General features: G+C 35.9%; 1 protein-coding gene across 2 annotated transcripts in view; it reads left to right on the forward strand.

Annotated features, from left to right (window-relative positions):
• DPH5 (diphthamide biosynthesis 5) overlaps positions 1 to 14,732 on the forward strand; it is a 37,017-nt gene that overhangs the window by 9,351 nt on the left and 12,934 nt on the right. For both annotated transcript variants that reach the window (XM_082863042.1, XM_082863041.1), the window contains exon 4: positions 5,459 to 5,567. In XM_082863042.1, coding sequence (XP_082719168.1) covers positions 5,459 to 5,567 — 109 coding nt within the window. The remainder of the gene's footprint in view (positions 1 to 5,458; positions 5,568 to 14,732) is intronic.

Below are 14,732 nucleotides of genomic sequence, written 5' to 3' on the forward strand. Positions count from 1 at the left end.
ATTTTAAAATCTCACCTGGGCTCAAAATTAGACTATTATTAGCTCCATCATTGGCCAGACATGAAAAATACTGTCTAGCCTGCTCTTCTACTGGTGTCCTGCCAGTCTTGTACTGAAACCCACACTCACGCCAACCAGTTTGCCCTTCCCTGATCGTCATGCTTTCTCACCATCATGCATTTGTTCAAACTGTTTTCCTCATCTGTAACGCCCTTTGCCCTGTTTCTGACTGTCAGAAACCTACTCATTTTTCAAAGCCCAACTCAAACATCACATTCTCTGTGATATAGTTCCTAATTAACCCAACCAGAAGTTATATCTCTTCCTAACTGCTGATGTTAGTTTTCATATATTACCTCACAAAGTATTTTTTTATTTGTATATTTACTCTTTAGATTTGTAGGCTGCCCTTCACATTTTTATCTCCCTAGCTTCCTTCACAATACTGGGCTTATAGTAGACATCAATTAAATATTAATTGAAAGAATTGTTAATATTTTGCCTGAGGTCATGACGAAGGAGGACCAGGTGTATTTGGACTGACATCCATTCAGCAAATATCTTTTGAGCACCTATCTCATGACAGGCATTCCTATGTGCTGGATATATATTAGATGATAACTCATGGGGTTTACAGTTTAGTAAGGGAGACTGGCATTAGTTGAAGAAAAATAATAAATTTAAAAAATCAATAAATCTGTAAAGGAAAAAAAATAGAGACTAACAGGAACAGACTTATTTATGCAGGGTCATATGGAAAATCCTTCATGTGGAGGTGATATTCAAGCAGGTGTCTAAAAAGTAAAAGGAAAAGCAGAAGGGAAGAACATTCTAAGCAGAGGGAACAGCAAGAATGTATTCAAGTAACTGAAAGGCCAGAGTGGTTGGAGCTCAGTGAGTGAAGGAAAAAGGGACCTGAGAAGGAGTTAAATAGATAGGTGGGATCCAGACATGTAAGGCTTTGGAGGGAGTAGGGATTTTGTTTGAAGTACAGTGGTAAAGTTTTAGAGGATTATAAGCAGCAAATAATCACAATCTCATTGACATTCTTAAAAGATCACTCTAAATGCTTGGGTGAATGGGTTTTAGGGAGGCAAGGGTGGCTCTGGTAGAAGAGAGAAAAAGACAAACTGGGAAAAAATTAGAAGGAAAAATGCTCGGATGTATATAACAGATGAGGAAAAGGAAAGAAGTAAGTCTTCAAGGATTCTGGCTTTAGTAACTGAGTAGTTGATGATGCCATTTTTTGAAATGATGAAAACCAGCAGGAAAAAGGGCTGGGAGAAACAAGAATTGGTTCTGGAAATGTTTTAACTTTTGGATGTCATATAGACAGTTTGATATCTGCTACTGGAGCTCAAGGGAGGATTTGTCCTAGTTATATGACTTTTGAAGTCATCAGTATCTAGATGGTATTTAAAACCTGAGTAGTGGATGGAATCACATTAGGAAGGAACAAGAGCAAGAACAGAAGACCTAGGATGATCAATCCCTAGGAAACTGGCATTTCATGGTCTCTCAAGAGCAGAGGAGGAGGAAAACCGATAGAGTGTGCTGTCACAGAAGCCAAGAAAAGAGAATGTTTTAGAAAAGAAAGAGTGGTCAGCTTTGATGTACTGCTGAAAGGTTAAGTAGAAGATGAGGATAGAAAAGTGTGTGTAAACTTAAAGGCTTTATTTTATGGAGGAGTTGGTGCTTGAGCAAGGTCTGGCTTAATAGTTGAAGATTGTGGGGTAAGATTGTGGGGTAGGATGGGGGGCGGGGTTGGGGTGGAAGGTGGGATGGAAGGGAAACTTCAATGTAAATGAAAAAACCGAGGCCCAGAGAAAGTGCTGTGACGCTACTCAGAATCCTTCGTGGCCTTAAATCTTTTAACAGTTTATCTACTTCTTCCTTTGGCTCCTCTTCTTTTTGACTATGGTAGAGCCAAATTGTATAACTTTGCCATTTTGTAAATGTTTTACAGTATTCGCTCTCCATGTCTTTGCTCGTGCTTTTTCCTTAAACAGACTGTTCTTCCTAGTTTTTATTTAGTGAAATAGATTCTTTAAGACCCAGCTTAGATGCCACCTCTTCCATGAATCCTCCCTTATTTTATTCAGGAGTAAGTGCTTTTTTTATTTTTAAACTTCTAGCCAGTTAATTTTCCCTATGTCAGTGACTAATCATATATAACCTTGTATTTGGATTTGTATAATATTTACTGTAACTGTAATTATTTTTCATTTATCCACTGGATTACTGTTGGGATATAGTAGCTGGAGACAGGGTGGTAAGGAAGGTGTAAATTTTAATTGGGCCTTGAAGAATTAGAATTTGAATTAATTAAATGGATAAACCAGGAAGGGAATACAGAATGCAACAAGGCACTGAAATTCTTCCATGTATATATATGACCAAAAAATTGTACTTTGTTTAATTTTAGGCCCCTTTCTACTTATTTGAATAAAAATTTCAAAAAGAAGGGAAAACTGTTTACTCAATCTTAAATTCTTTTTTCTAATTTTTAAAAATTTTCTAATATTTTTTAAATATTTAAAAATTTATTATTTTAACCATTTTTTAGTGTACAGTTCAGTGGCATTAAGAACATTCACATTATTGTGCATCCATCAGCACTGTTTATCTCCAGCAATCTTAAATTCATGGAGAAGGTAATTGAAAGTAAGTTAAGTCAGTTGGTGTAGTTCTCATCTTTGCCCTTTTAATCTAGGTTATTAAAAGGAATGTGGAAGTTAATCACATAAATAATGTAAATGACTCTAAAAATGTTCTGCATCAGTAGATCTGACTCAGTCATGTGAGAGATGACAGTCTTAAGCTTTCTGTTCCCATAAAGAGCAGTTGAACAGGGTCATCATTAAACAGATTCCTTCTGGACTTCGCTGGTGGCACAGTGGTTAAGAATCTGCCTGCCAATGCAGGGATCACGGGTTCGATCCCTGGTCCGGGAAGATCCGACATGCTGCGGAGCAACTAAGCCCATGCACCACAACTGTTGAGCCTGCATGCTGCAACTACTGAAACCCATGTGCCTAGAGCCCATGCTCCGCAACAAGAGAAGCCACCGCAATGAGAGCCCATGCACTGCAGCAAAGAGTAGCCCTGACTCACTGCAACTAGAGAAAGCCCATGCAACAACGAAGACCTAACACAGCCAAAAATAAATAAATTAAAAAACAAAATCTTTCTAAAGATGGTTCTGTTTTTATCCATTCGCTATTTTAATATGTTCTGTAATATGTTCATGGTATATGCACACACATACACACAAATATACCTTTATTCACCTGTCTCCTATGTGCCTTAATGTGGATCATTTAATTGCTTCCATTCTGCAAATTAATGTTATTATAAAATAAAATTTAAAACAGACATACTAAGCCTTATACATTCAAATTGTCACCTTTATGAATTTCATTTTATTGATTCCATTGATCACAACATTCTTTTTTTTTTTTAAATAATATTCTATTTTCTTTAAACCCCACATTTGTTTATTTATTTATTTTTGGCTGTGTTGGGTCTTCGCCTCTGTGTGAGGGCTTTCCCCAGCTGTGGCAAGCGGGGGCCACTCTTCATCGCGGTACGTGGGCCTCTCACTATCGCGGCCTCTCTTGTTGCGGAGCACAGGCTTCAGATGCGCGGGCTCAGCAGTTGTGGCTCATGGGCCCAGTTGCTCCACGGCATGTGGGATCCTCCCAGACCAGGGCTTGAACCCGTGACCCCTGCATTAGCAGGCAGATTTTCAACCACTGCGCCACCAGGGAAGCCCAATCACAACATTCTTGAATCTCCTTTTTTGAAATTGCCTTCAGAGCAATTCCAAGTATATTATTAAGAAACATTTACTATTTCTGGGCATGTGGCTCTATCTAGAACTATATGTGTGTGTATATAAGTATATATGATTTTAGATAGAGCCACATGCCCAGAAATAGTAATAAATTTGTCTTTACACACGGCAGTGCACACGCGTGCACACGCACACACACACTTTCCCAGTCACTACAGTGAAACATTTTCATGAGCCACGGACCTGGAGGAATGCCCAGTATAAGGGTATTAAGCCCATGGTTCGTGCAGTTCTTTTGTTTTAATGAAGCAATGTAATCTAGGTAATTGTGATGATAAAATACCAATTTTATCACAGTATTTCATAGCAGAAATCTGAAAGGCTAATTTAATCACATTTATATCAGTTTCACAAAATCAAATCACTTTGCCAGGTCATTAAATCTTCATAGTACACCAACCACATCCGGTCGTTTTAAATGAACTTGTGATCAAAAGAGAATAATTTTAAACAGTTTTTTCTTTCTGCTCATCTATTTAAATAACTCACCAAGTAACTGATTCAGTTTTCCCTTAGCTTAGTGTTAAATAGTGAAATTCTGTTGAAAGTGATATTAAAAACTTATAACTGGCATTTATATTATTTTTTAAAAGCTTACTTTAAATCAAATTAAGGATTATTTTTATAGTAGTTTGTATTTTATGTGTGTGATTTAAAACAGACTTCCCTGGTGGGCATTCTTTAATCTGTTTCTGACTGCCTCGTGGGGTGAAAGCCCTTGATCTTCCTACTTGGTATGCATTGACCAGTTGACAGGTTCTGCTTGTTTGTATGTAGTTTCTCAAACATGCTAATGTTGCTTTCCCCAGTAGTGCCTGGAGTTTTCATCAAGGGGGAAAAATGCCTTTAATAATGCAGTTCTAAATTGATATGGGGTTAAGTTTCACAGTATCCATATTTATATGTATTCTCTCTTACCCCAATCTATCTAATTATAATCGTTAGATCTATCTCAAAAAAGGGAAGGCAGCAGGCAGAATAGGCACACCCTTACACATACTAATTATGCACAGTAACAACCAGGCTGAAAACAGTTATAAATAAAATGACTGCTAGACAGATAAAATCCAACTAGGAATATATCAGTCAGAATTCTGATCTACAGGCTGTGAAAATGTTCTGTAAATTGTGCCTTATACAGAAACAAAGCCTTCAAAATAGAGCAGAAATCAAGGAGGAAGTCTAGTGCCATAAGTTGGAACTCTGTAGCAGAAATTTTAAGAGTTTAAAGGAACCCTAAGACCAAAACATTTGAGAATTGCTACTCAGGAGTTCAGTTGCTGAGTAATATTCCACAGATGTCTTTTGCAGGTGTTAACAGGAGGAAAAGAGCAAGTTAAAAGTTCCCTTTTTTCTGTAGCTGCCAAGGCTGCTTTAAGAGTGTTAAAGGTGCAGTTAAACATTGTACAGGGCCTGTGTAAACTTACACTTTTCTTGCCCAGAAACCCAGATGAAAGTGTTATGCAGGTGCCTCGAAATATTTGAGGGAAAGCAGTGTCCTTGACCCTTTGATTGACTTGAGCTCATGAAATGCTGTGGCTTTACTGTCTTAAAAAGTCAGCCGTGGTTAGTTTAATCCAACCTGATCTTTTCTCACTACAGAGCTACAACACATAGTGATCTTATTCTGAGAGCAACAAAACTGGGAATCCCTTACCGAGTTATTCACAATGCTTCCATAATGAATGCTGTAGGCTGCTGCGGTTTACAGGTAATACTACAAAAGAACGGGTTTTTTTTTTTTATGGTATTTAGCAAAAATGTTTTAGTTTTCTACAAATTTCCATAGATTTTATTGTATTTTATGAATTATAAGACATTATTATTTTATATAAGACTGTGTATTAAGTTTTTTAATACTAGATTTTTTAATAATAATTTTCCCATAGCTTAGACTTCTTTTCCTCTCACTGGAATAGATCATTGAAATTTAGCTAGAGAAAGATTTTAATTTTATATCCAAATTGTAATATACAAAAAAGGGAATATAACCAAATTAAATTGGTTAAGTATTCCTAAAACTTTTTAAAATTATTCCAAATGACTTACTCTGCATTGCTGAGACCCATGTTTTTCCACCCAGTATTGTTTTCTGTGCTATTAAGAGCACGGTGATGCAGCATTTCTTAAAATAATCCATGAAAGAGCTAAAAACCAGTGATATTACGCTTTTAAGCCAGCTTTGCAATTATTGATATGTAAAGTTAGTTGTTTTTAACCCAGAAATCTTGGTTCTGAGGAGTTAAAGGAGCACTCCATAACTGTGTTTAATATTTTCTTCCAGGCTGCTGACATTCATTTTATAAGTTTGATATCTGTGTTCTGATGTTCACACATATATAATCCATGACAATTGTGACTGCTTGTGGCCAACAGTAGTTTTAAGACTTTATTGATTGTTAAGACACATTCCTATTTCAGATGTATTATAACAGGAAAAAATTTGCATCTTAGAATCTATGAAATAGGTATTTCCCAGTATATCTTCCTGGAATGCATAATTTAAAATAGCTGTTTACAAAGTAAGGGACAGCATGAACTGAGAACTATTGGCCTGTATTGGTTGGTTTCCTCTCTGGGAATATGAAACAGGCATTTTATTTTAATGAAATCTTAAATATTTTGATCATATATATGGAGAGTCCCTTAGAAAAGTAGTCAAGAGTCTCTCAAATATTCTCAAAATCAAATAAAAGAAAAAATAGTAAAGATTTTTTGGGAATCATTTATGTATTTCTAATCTCTTGGGAAATATAAAGATAGCTTGATCCTTTCTACACAGGTATTTTAAAGGAAATATAATCCCATAAAATTTAATTAATACTTCTATGCTTTAGTGAAGCCCATGGATAAAAGCTACTATCAGTTATGAAGTACTGGCATGATTATTCTGATAAATGCAGTTTTTAATTTTCTACACACTAATTAGATGTCCCAAATTAAAGGTGTGATACCACACAGAATAAGAGCTGCTGATTATTAGGCACAAAGAGACAACTCACAGCCAATGGATCACCTAGACTCTGAATTCAGTTGCTAGTTGTATATATAGGAAATCTCAAAAAACACCTTTTCTTTTCTTTTGTTCTGAGGGTCAATAAAATGCTATTTAATTCATCCATTAAAAAAAAAAGTAGCTGTTTACAGCAAGAAGCTACATTAGCCTTGGTACCCAATGCTGCGTCTGTGGCTTTAGAGGGACCTGTATTTTCTGTATTACCTATGAAGAGTAGCTCACTTTAATTGACTAATCCTGGCCAGGCATCCCAGAAATACTGCCTTTGGTTCTGAAGAACCAGAGAAGAAGTATAAATGATTCACCTTTCAGTATTCATTACTTCCTCTTAGTTATGACTACGTCTAAATTGGCAAAGAACTTTGCTGTCTGTTTTGTCTTCTAATAAAAGGCATACTTTAAAAAAACCTTGCCAATTCAAGTCTTTTTTACACTTAAAATTTTTTCCCAACATTTCTGTGTTGGAATAAATTGAATTCTTGACTCTCAGATTCATGAGTGATTCTCAGTCCAATATTCTTTCCTCTAGACATGCTATCTTTTAATCATTTAAGAATGATTGCCATGAGAAAGGAAAAAAAGAGAGGAATAAATTATGTGATAGACAAAAATGTGTAAATCTTAAGCTAATGGACTATGTATAAGGAACTATATATATTTTTTCATATTGGTTTTAATTTTATTTCTGGTGAAGAAGGTTAGTTAGCCCCTTTCCATCATATTTTGCTCTAAATTATCTTCTAATAATCTATTATTTAGAGTTTTTTGCTTTTTAAGTGTACTTTTTTTTTTAACATCTTTATTGGAGTATAATTGCTTTACAGTGTTGTGTTAGTTTCTACTGTATAACAAAGTGAATCAGCTATATGCATATGTATATCCCCATATCCCCTCCCTCTTGCGTCTCCCTCCCACCCCTCTAGGTGGTCACAGAGCACCGAGCTGATCTCTCTGTACTATGCAGCTGCTTCCCACTAGCTTTCTAGTTTACATTTGGCAGTGTATATATGTCAATGCTACTTTCACTCCGTCCCAGCTTACCCTTCCCCCTCCCCGTGTCCTCAAGTCCATTCTCTGTGTCTGTGTCTTTGTCTTTATTCCTGTCCTGCCCCTAGGTTCATCAGAACCATTTTTTTTTTTTAGATTCCATATATATGTGTTAGCGTACGGTATTTGTTTTTCTCTTTCTGACTTTCTTCACTCTGTATGACAGACTCTAGGTCCATCCACCTCACTACAAATAACTCCATTTCATTTTCTTTATGGCTAAGTAATATTCCATTTTATAAATGTGCCACATCTTCTTTATCCATTTGTCTGTCGATGGACACTTAGGTTGCTTCCATGTCCTGGCTATTGTAAGTAGTGCTGCAATGAACATTGTGGCACATGACTCTTTTTGAATTATGGTTTTCTCAGGGTATAAGGCATAAATATTTTAAAAGATCTTTGTCTTTATTATGTAAATCTGTTATCCAGACTGGGTAAAGGTAGACTAGGGTGACCCTTTCCTTCTGATCCCCACACTGATAAAGAAGTACAGTATTATTGTTCTCATATTTAAAATGGGTGAAGGTATTTGAGAGGGAATTTACTATGAGAATTGACAGTCTCCATATATATAAGCCCCCAAGATCATATCCACATTTACATATATTATTATTATTTTAAATTTAGCTTTCTCTCAGTTTTATATGGGATTTCTCTAAGCAGCCACAAAGTACTGTTTCCCCATCTTGGTTCTGTTCCCTAATCTGGATATGAAATGACTTACTACTAGTGTGAAAAACAGGAAGTACCTTTCTATTTTCTGTCTTTTGTATTTATGAACTCTCTATGGAAGTATAATTCTTGTACCACCCAAGGTATTCATATCCCAGGAGAAGGAGGTAATTATTGATTCCTTTGTATAGTTTTCTAAGATAAAAGACATAAAAAAAATAATCATATGCATAGCACACTTAAATTTTAAAATAAATGTATATGGATATCCTGCATAATGCAAAAATTTTGGCAAAGTCCCCTTATAATAGCTCGTCTTTTTCTCTTTACTCTTTGGACTAGCATTTATGGAAAAACAATAACCTATACCAGTGGTTCTCAGACTTTAGTATTCATCAGAATCACCTAAAGGGATTATTAAAGTTTCCTGGGCCTTCCCTTCAGATTTTCTGATACAGTGTATATCTGGAGTAGGGGTCTGAGAGTTTGCACTTCTAACAAGTTCTCAGGTGATGCTGAAGCTGCTGGTACAGGCACCACACTTTGAGATTCATCAACCTAGACAGGTAAAAAATTTCTTAGAAAGTTAAAAACTGCACTGTCATTCTTTTAGCATGGCAGAATTGGAAAAGTACGTTTTAGTTCCCAGAAATACGCTTGCTAAATGTAGCGTGTTAACAGGTTACCTTGCTATGCTCTCTTGCTCAATTTTCTAAAAGGGAAGTGGGCACCCCTTTCGAAAGGCATTCTGTCGTCTATGTGAAAGAGCTTTCCCATGAATTGAAAAACAGCCATCGAGTTGTTAAACAGAAGTTCTACTTGGGTAAGGTTACAGACCTGAATGGTATATACTTTTCCAACATCTTTACCTTAGGTTAAAGAGGAGTAGTATGAAATTCCTAACCTGAGAATGGGTACAATTGTTTTAGCAATCATTTATTAGTTCCTTTTGAACTATCTTTTTTGTTTTTTTTGTTTTCTAAAGCAGCATAGTTCACAATCGACCATTGAGTATTTTTTATTAACTTCGTAGTTTATTAACCAACAGAAGATTCTTGATTATCAGTATCTATGAAGGTAAGTAGTTGCATAGACTAACACTTCTACACACACACACACACATACACACAAACACACACACACACAAACACATACATAGCCAGTTGATATGCATTCTATTCTAGGCATGCCGTAAATACACTTCCTTACCACAAACCCCATATACCTAATGAAATTGTTGTTTTTGTTATATGGAAAGTATATTAGAGGTTGCCAAGTTAGACATCATTAAGAGGAATAGTGATCTCTTTATTCAACAAATACTGTTTTTCTTTTATTGTTTGCCTACTGAGTTTCTTTGAATATGGTGGTAAACCTGACCAAGAAGGTCTCTGCTCTCAAAGAGTTTACATTCTAGTAGGAAAAAGAGGCAATAACAAATTTAAAAAATAAAGTCAGGTAGTGGCAAGTATAAGAAATTCAAGTAGACTGCTAGTTTAGAGAGTGACTAGGTCACTACTGTAGTTGGGTAGTCAGGGGAGGTCTCTCAGGGTGGTAACATTTAAGATTAGATATGAATCAAGAAGGAACAACCATATCCCAGTCAGAAGGAACAGTTTGGACAAAGACCCTAAAGCGGAGATGAGCTTGGCGTGTTAAAGGAACCAAAGGAAGGCTTGCTGGAGAGTAGTAGGCAAGGAGAGGAGTGATCTGAGGCTGGATAGGTGGGTAGGGTTGGATCACTAGGCTAATACACTGTCAGGAATTTGGATTTTATTCTAAGTGATATAGACTAACTGCCTTTAGAGGGATTTAAACAGAGCAAATACTTTATCTGGTAAGTGTTTTAAAAAGATATCTCTGGCTGGTATGTGGAGATTGAATTTCTGCCAGGGAAGACTAGAAGTGAGGAAATCAATTAGTAGGTTTATTGCAGTCTTTTAGAGAAGAGGTGATGGGGGCTTGGACTTCATGGAGAGGGTAGGGTGCAATAGACGATTAAAAGAAGTAGATACATAGGAGCAGTGTCTATTAAGAGAACTGAGATTTAGGGAGATGTAGAGAGCCATTTGTGCCTTACTGATAATCCTAGGAAAGGAAACGGACTCTGTATGCTAATGGATCCTACCATCTCACTACCAGTTATCATGGTCCTTACCCCCATAGACTTGTCCATGGGGCTGGACCCTTCTAACACCATTGCCCAGGTGTTTTCTCATTTTGGTTGGTTGTATTAACTTGTCATTTCTAGAGAAGTTGCCTCCTGTCCTAAGAACCCTGTGCCAGTCTTCGTATGCTTTCAGGACCATTATCAATCTTAGAACTGATTATGTAGAAGAATAGGATTGGGTTTGTCTTACTCCCAGACTCTCGAAGGCATGATGTTTCCCTGAAGTATCTCCTTTTTTCTTATGAACAATTGGTAGTCCCAGCATAGATAATAAGTGTATGTATGTTAAGTGAAAGAAGTGAGACATAGAAGACCACATAATTTATGATTCCATTTACATAAAGTGTCCAGAAAAAGCAAACCTCTAGAGACGGAAAGCAATTAGTGGTTGGCTGAGGCTGGGGATGAGAACAGGATTAAGTATAAATGGACATAAAGGATCTGGAGTGATAAAAATTCTCTAAAACTGCATATAGTGATGGTTGCACAACTTAGATTTACTAAAAATCATTTCATGTACACTTGGAATGGGTGAATGTTATGGTATGATAATTATACCTCAATAAAGTGGTTTAGAAAAGGAATTATAAGGGGTTTTCTAGATGGACAAGAAGTTAAAAGACATTCCCAAAAGAGAGAAAGGTAGAGTTAGAGAGTCATGGAGGCACTTTGGGGCATCTGCAGGGTATTACAGAAACACAAATGAATCCATACATACATACCACAGAAACCTTGACTATCTAGAGATTAGTTAACACAAGACTTACAATACGTATGTTGGGTAAAAACTGACTACATAGTGGGAAGAATTAGTAAAGGAAAGGTATAATGGATATAATGGAAAAGGTTTAGAGTTTAACTGTAAATTAAAAGGTTTTGGTTTTCTTTTTGCTCAGGTGGTAACTAAGGAGTCATCTAACTACTCCGGATCTTAAGTTTCTTAACTACAAGGGAATGAGGTGGGAACAGGGAGGAATGTTGAACAAAACTAGTGGTTTTCAAAGTGCACCATGATTTATGAAGATGCTTTAGGGTTCTGCACATAATGAAGTAATTGACACCAAAACACAAAGAATAAATCCCTGAAGAGCCAGGTCATTATCTTTAACTCAATTTTTAGCATCAGTGATGTTCTATATAAGAATTCATTTGGAAAAAAGATTTGTCACTAAAAAGTATGAAGAATACTAAACTAGCGAAGTTCTAATATCCTGTAGTTTTGGAAGCCAAAAAGCTGGACTGTTGGGACCTCCCTGGTGGCACAGTAGTTAAGAATCCACCTGCCAATGCAGGGGACACAGGTTTGAGCCCTGGTCTGGGAGCAACTAAGCCCGTGCACCACACGGGCTTGTGCGCCACAACTACTGAGCCTGTGCTCTAGAGCCCGCGAGCCACAACTACTGACCCCACGTGCCACAACTACTGAGCCTGCGCGTCTAAAGCCCGTGCTCTGCAACAAGAGAAGCCACCACAATGAAGCCCGCGCACCGCAACGAAGAGCAGCCCCTGCTCTCAGCAACTGGAGAGAAAGCCCGCGTGCAACAACAAAGACCCAATGCAGCCAAAAATAAATAAATAATTTTTTTAAAAAAAGATTTATTAAAAAAAAACAGCGGTCCTGTTTTCCAGTTTTAGGCAAAGGATACATAGACCAAGATATGCTAGATACTCAAATTTTCATTGAGTTAATTTTAAGATTTTTTTGCAATTAAAATATTAGTTATAAACATGTATACTTTAAAATCATGTTGCTTGAAATTCCTAAGTAACAGATATTTCTAACACTTATTTGTATTTTGAGGATTTTTCTAGTCAAAGAAAAATCCATTTATTTGTCAAGAGCCAGGCAAGGTGGTTGTATTTAGACATTCCTGATAATGAAAAATCAGGAATTTTTCTCAGTACACAAAAGACAAGAGGAACAAGTCCTTCTTCTCTTGAAATCTTCAAGTCAGGCATTTAGCAGCTTAATCATGCAGAATCAGAATTGCTTTTATTATTGTTGCTGCTTTTGAAGAGCCACTTATAAAATAACGTTTTTTCTTGATAACAAATGACATATATACGCATAGAAAATCAGGAAAATACAGTAAGTATAAAGAAGAAAATAAAAGCATCCGTAGTCTCACCACCTGAAGGTAACCATAGTTACCATTCTGGTATGTTTTCTTTCAGTCTTTTTACTTAGCACTTAGGACTGTGTGTACATTCTCCTGAATCTGACAGGCTAAAAAAGAATTACAGATCCTAAAATAATTTTTTTGCATGGTACTTCATTTATTGTTAGCCATTTGGGTGATAGAATATGTTAATTATTTTGTAAAAGTTTGGTGACTGAAATGATTTTGAGACATTTTTAAAGGAAAGATAAGTAAGACAGTTTGAAACCAGGTAGCAATGATTTCTGCACTAAAAACTGCATTATCAGTTGTGGCTGACTTCAGGGAAAAAGGTTGTATAATTTTCTCATCATTATGAAGTGCTTCCACTTTCGCTGACTGTTGCATGAGTGACCTTGACTATTGCCATATGTTCCTCTGTTTATATAATACATATCTACTTCGGGAAAAAATGTATATTACTTTCAAAAAATAAGAACTCATTTCCTTCCTTTTTTTTAAATAACACAACACTCATTGTGATAGTCAGCATTTTTGACCTTGTAGTAGTTCTTACTGTTAGTTTTCAGAAGCGTTAAATTGCTTTCATTGTTGTCCAGGCACTATTGTAGAAATGATAAAACCTAATAAGTACAAAGAACACTTAACTAGGTAATAAAGGTATTAGAGCTCTACATTACTATGTAACCTTAGAAGAATTCATCTAATAAGTTCTCTGTTCTTTTAGTCACTTTGGAATTCTTTTTGACCACCTGTTAAATCATGAGCATGTTAAAATTTTTTTCCTTCCTTTCCATTTCCTTTTTTTAGTCACTATTTTAATAGCCACCTTCCCATCATTCTCTTCCACTTTATAGTTTTCTGCTTAAATCGTAGATCTGATTGTGTCGTTCTTCTACTCAAACAATCCTGGTAAATCTCTATCCTATAAGAGTATTCAGTTGCTTGCATATGTTTATGTGCTTACCATATTATAAACTCCTTAATTTACTTATCTTCACATCTTCCATGGTACTTTCTTGCAGTGCCATGCACATATAATCAATGTGTAACAAATAATGTGTAACAAATATTTGCTGAGTTGAATTGCTTATTTATTTCCCCCTCCCCACCCCCTACCCCAAGTTGAATCTTGTCTTTGGAATTGTATGCTTTAAGTTGTAATTCTTTCACTTAATTTGTATGTGGTTCTCTCATTTATATGTGAAAATATAAATCTAGCTGCTCTTCTGTCTACATAGTCATTCAGCTTTATCTGTGTACCAAGTGTATAGCCATGTGTATAATCTTTCTTACTGTTAGCAAAAGTCAGTGTTTTATCAATGTTAAGCAAAATGCATGTGAAGATTAAAAACAGCAAGTATTCTATATAAAAAACTAGTAACTCTTGATTATATGGTTTTGTAGTACATTTTTTGACAACTGCTGGCTCAGCTTTCTTTTACCTCACAGATTTAAGTGATCTGATTAGGATATACATACATAAAAGATACATGTGGGACTTGATAGAGTTCTTAGCAAGTTAAATTTTCTAATTTTTCCATATCTAGAAAAGATACTTTTTAATCTAAAAATCACAAAATATTTTAATTTCAATATAAAATACCAAAGCATTAAAATCTAATTATAAAATGGAGTTTTCATAGCACCTGTGCTTCTGAAAGAAAGGAAATACTGGCAGTGAGATGAATTAAGACTATTAAGGTCATTCAGGCAGGTGGTACTGAGAACTCAAACTAAGGTAGAGGAAAAAGAAATTAATAGTTTCTAGATAAACTGTAGAGCTAGAATTGACAGGAATTGGTACCTGGTAAGGTGTCAGGAATTAGAGATACTTGTTAGAGGCAA

Source organism: Leucopleurus acutus (genome assembly GCF_964270905.1).
Source record: "Leucopleurus acutus genome assembly, chromosome: 2".
NCBI lineage: Eukaryota > Metazoa > Chordata > Mammalia > Artiodactyla > Delphinidae > Leucopleurus > Leucopleurus acutus.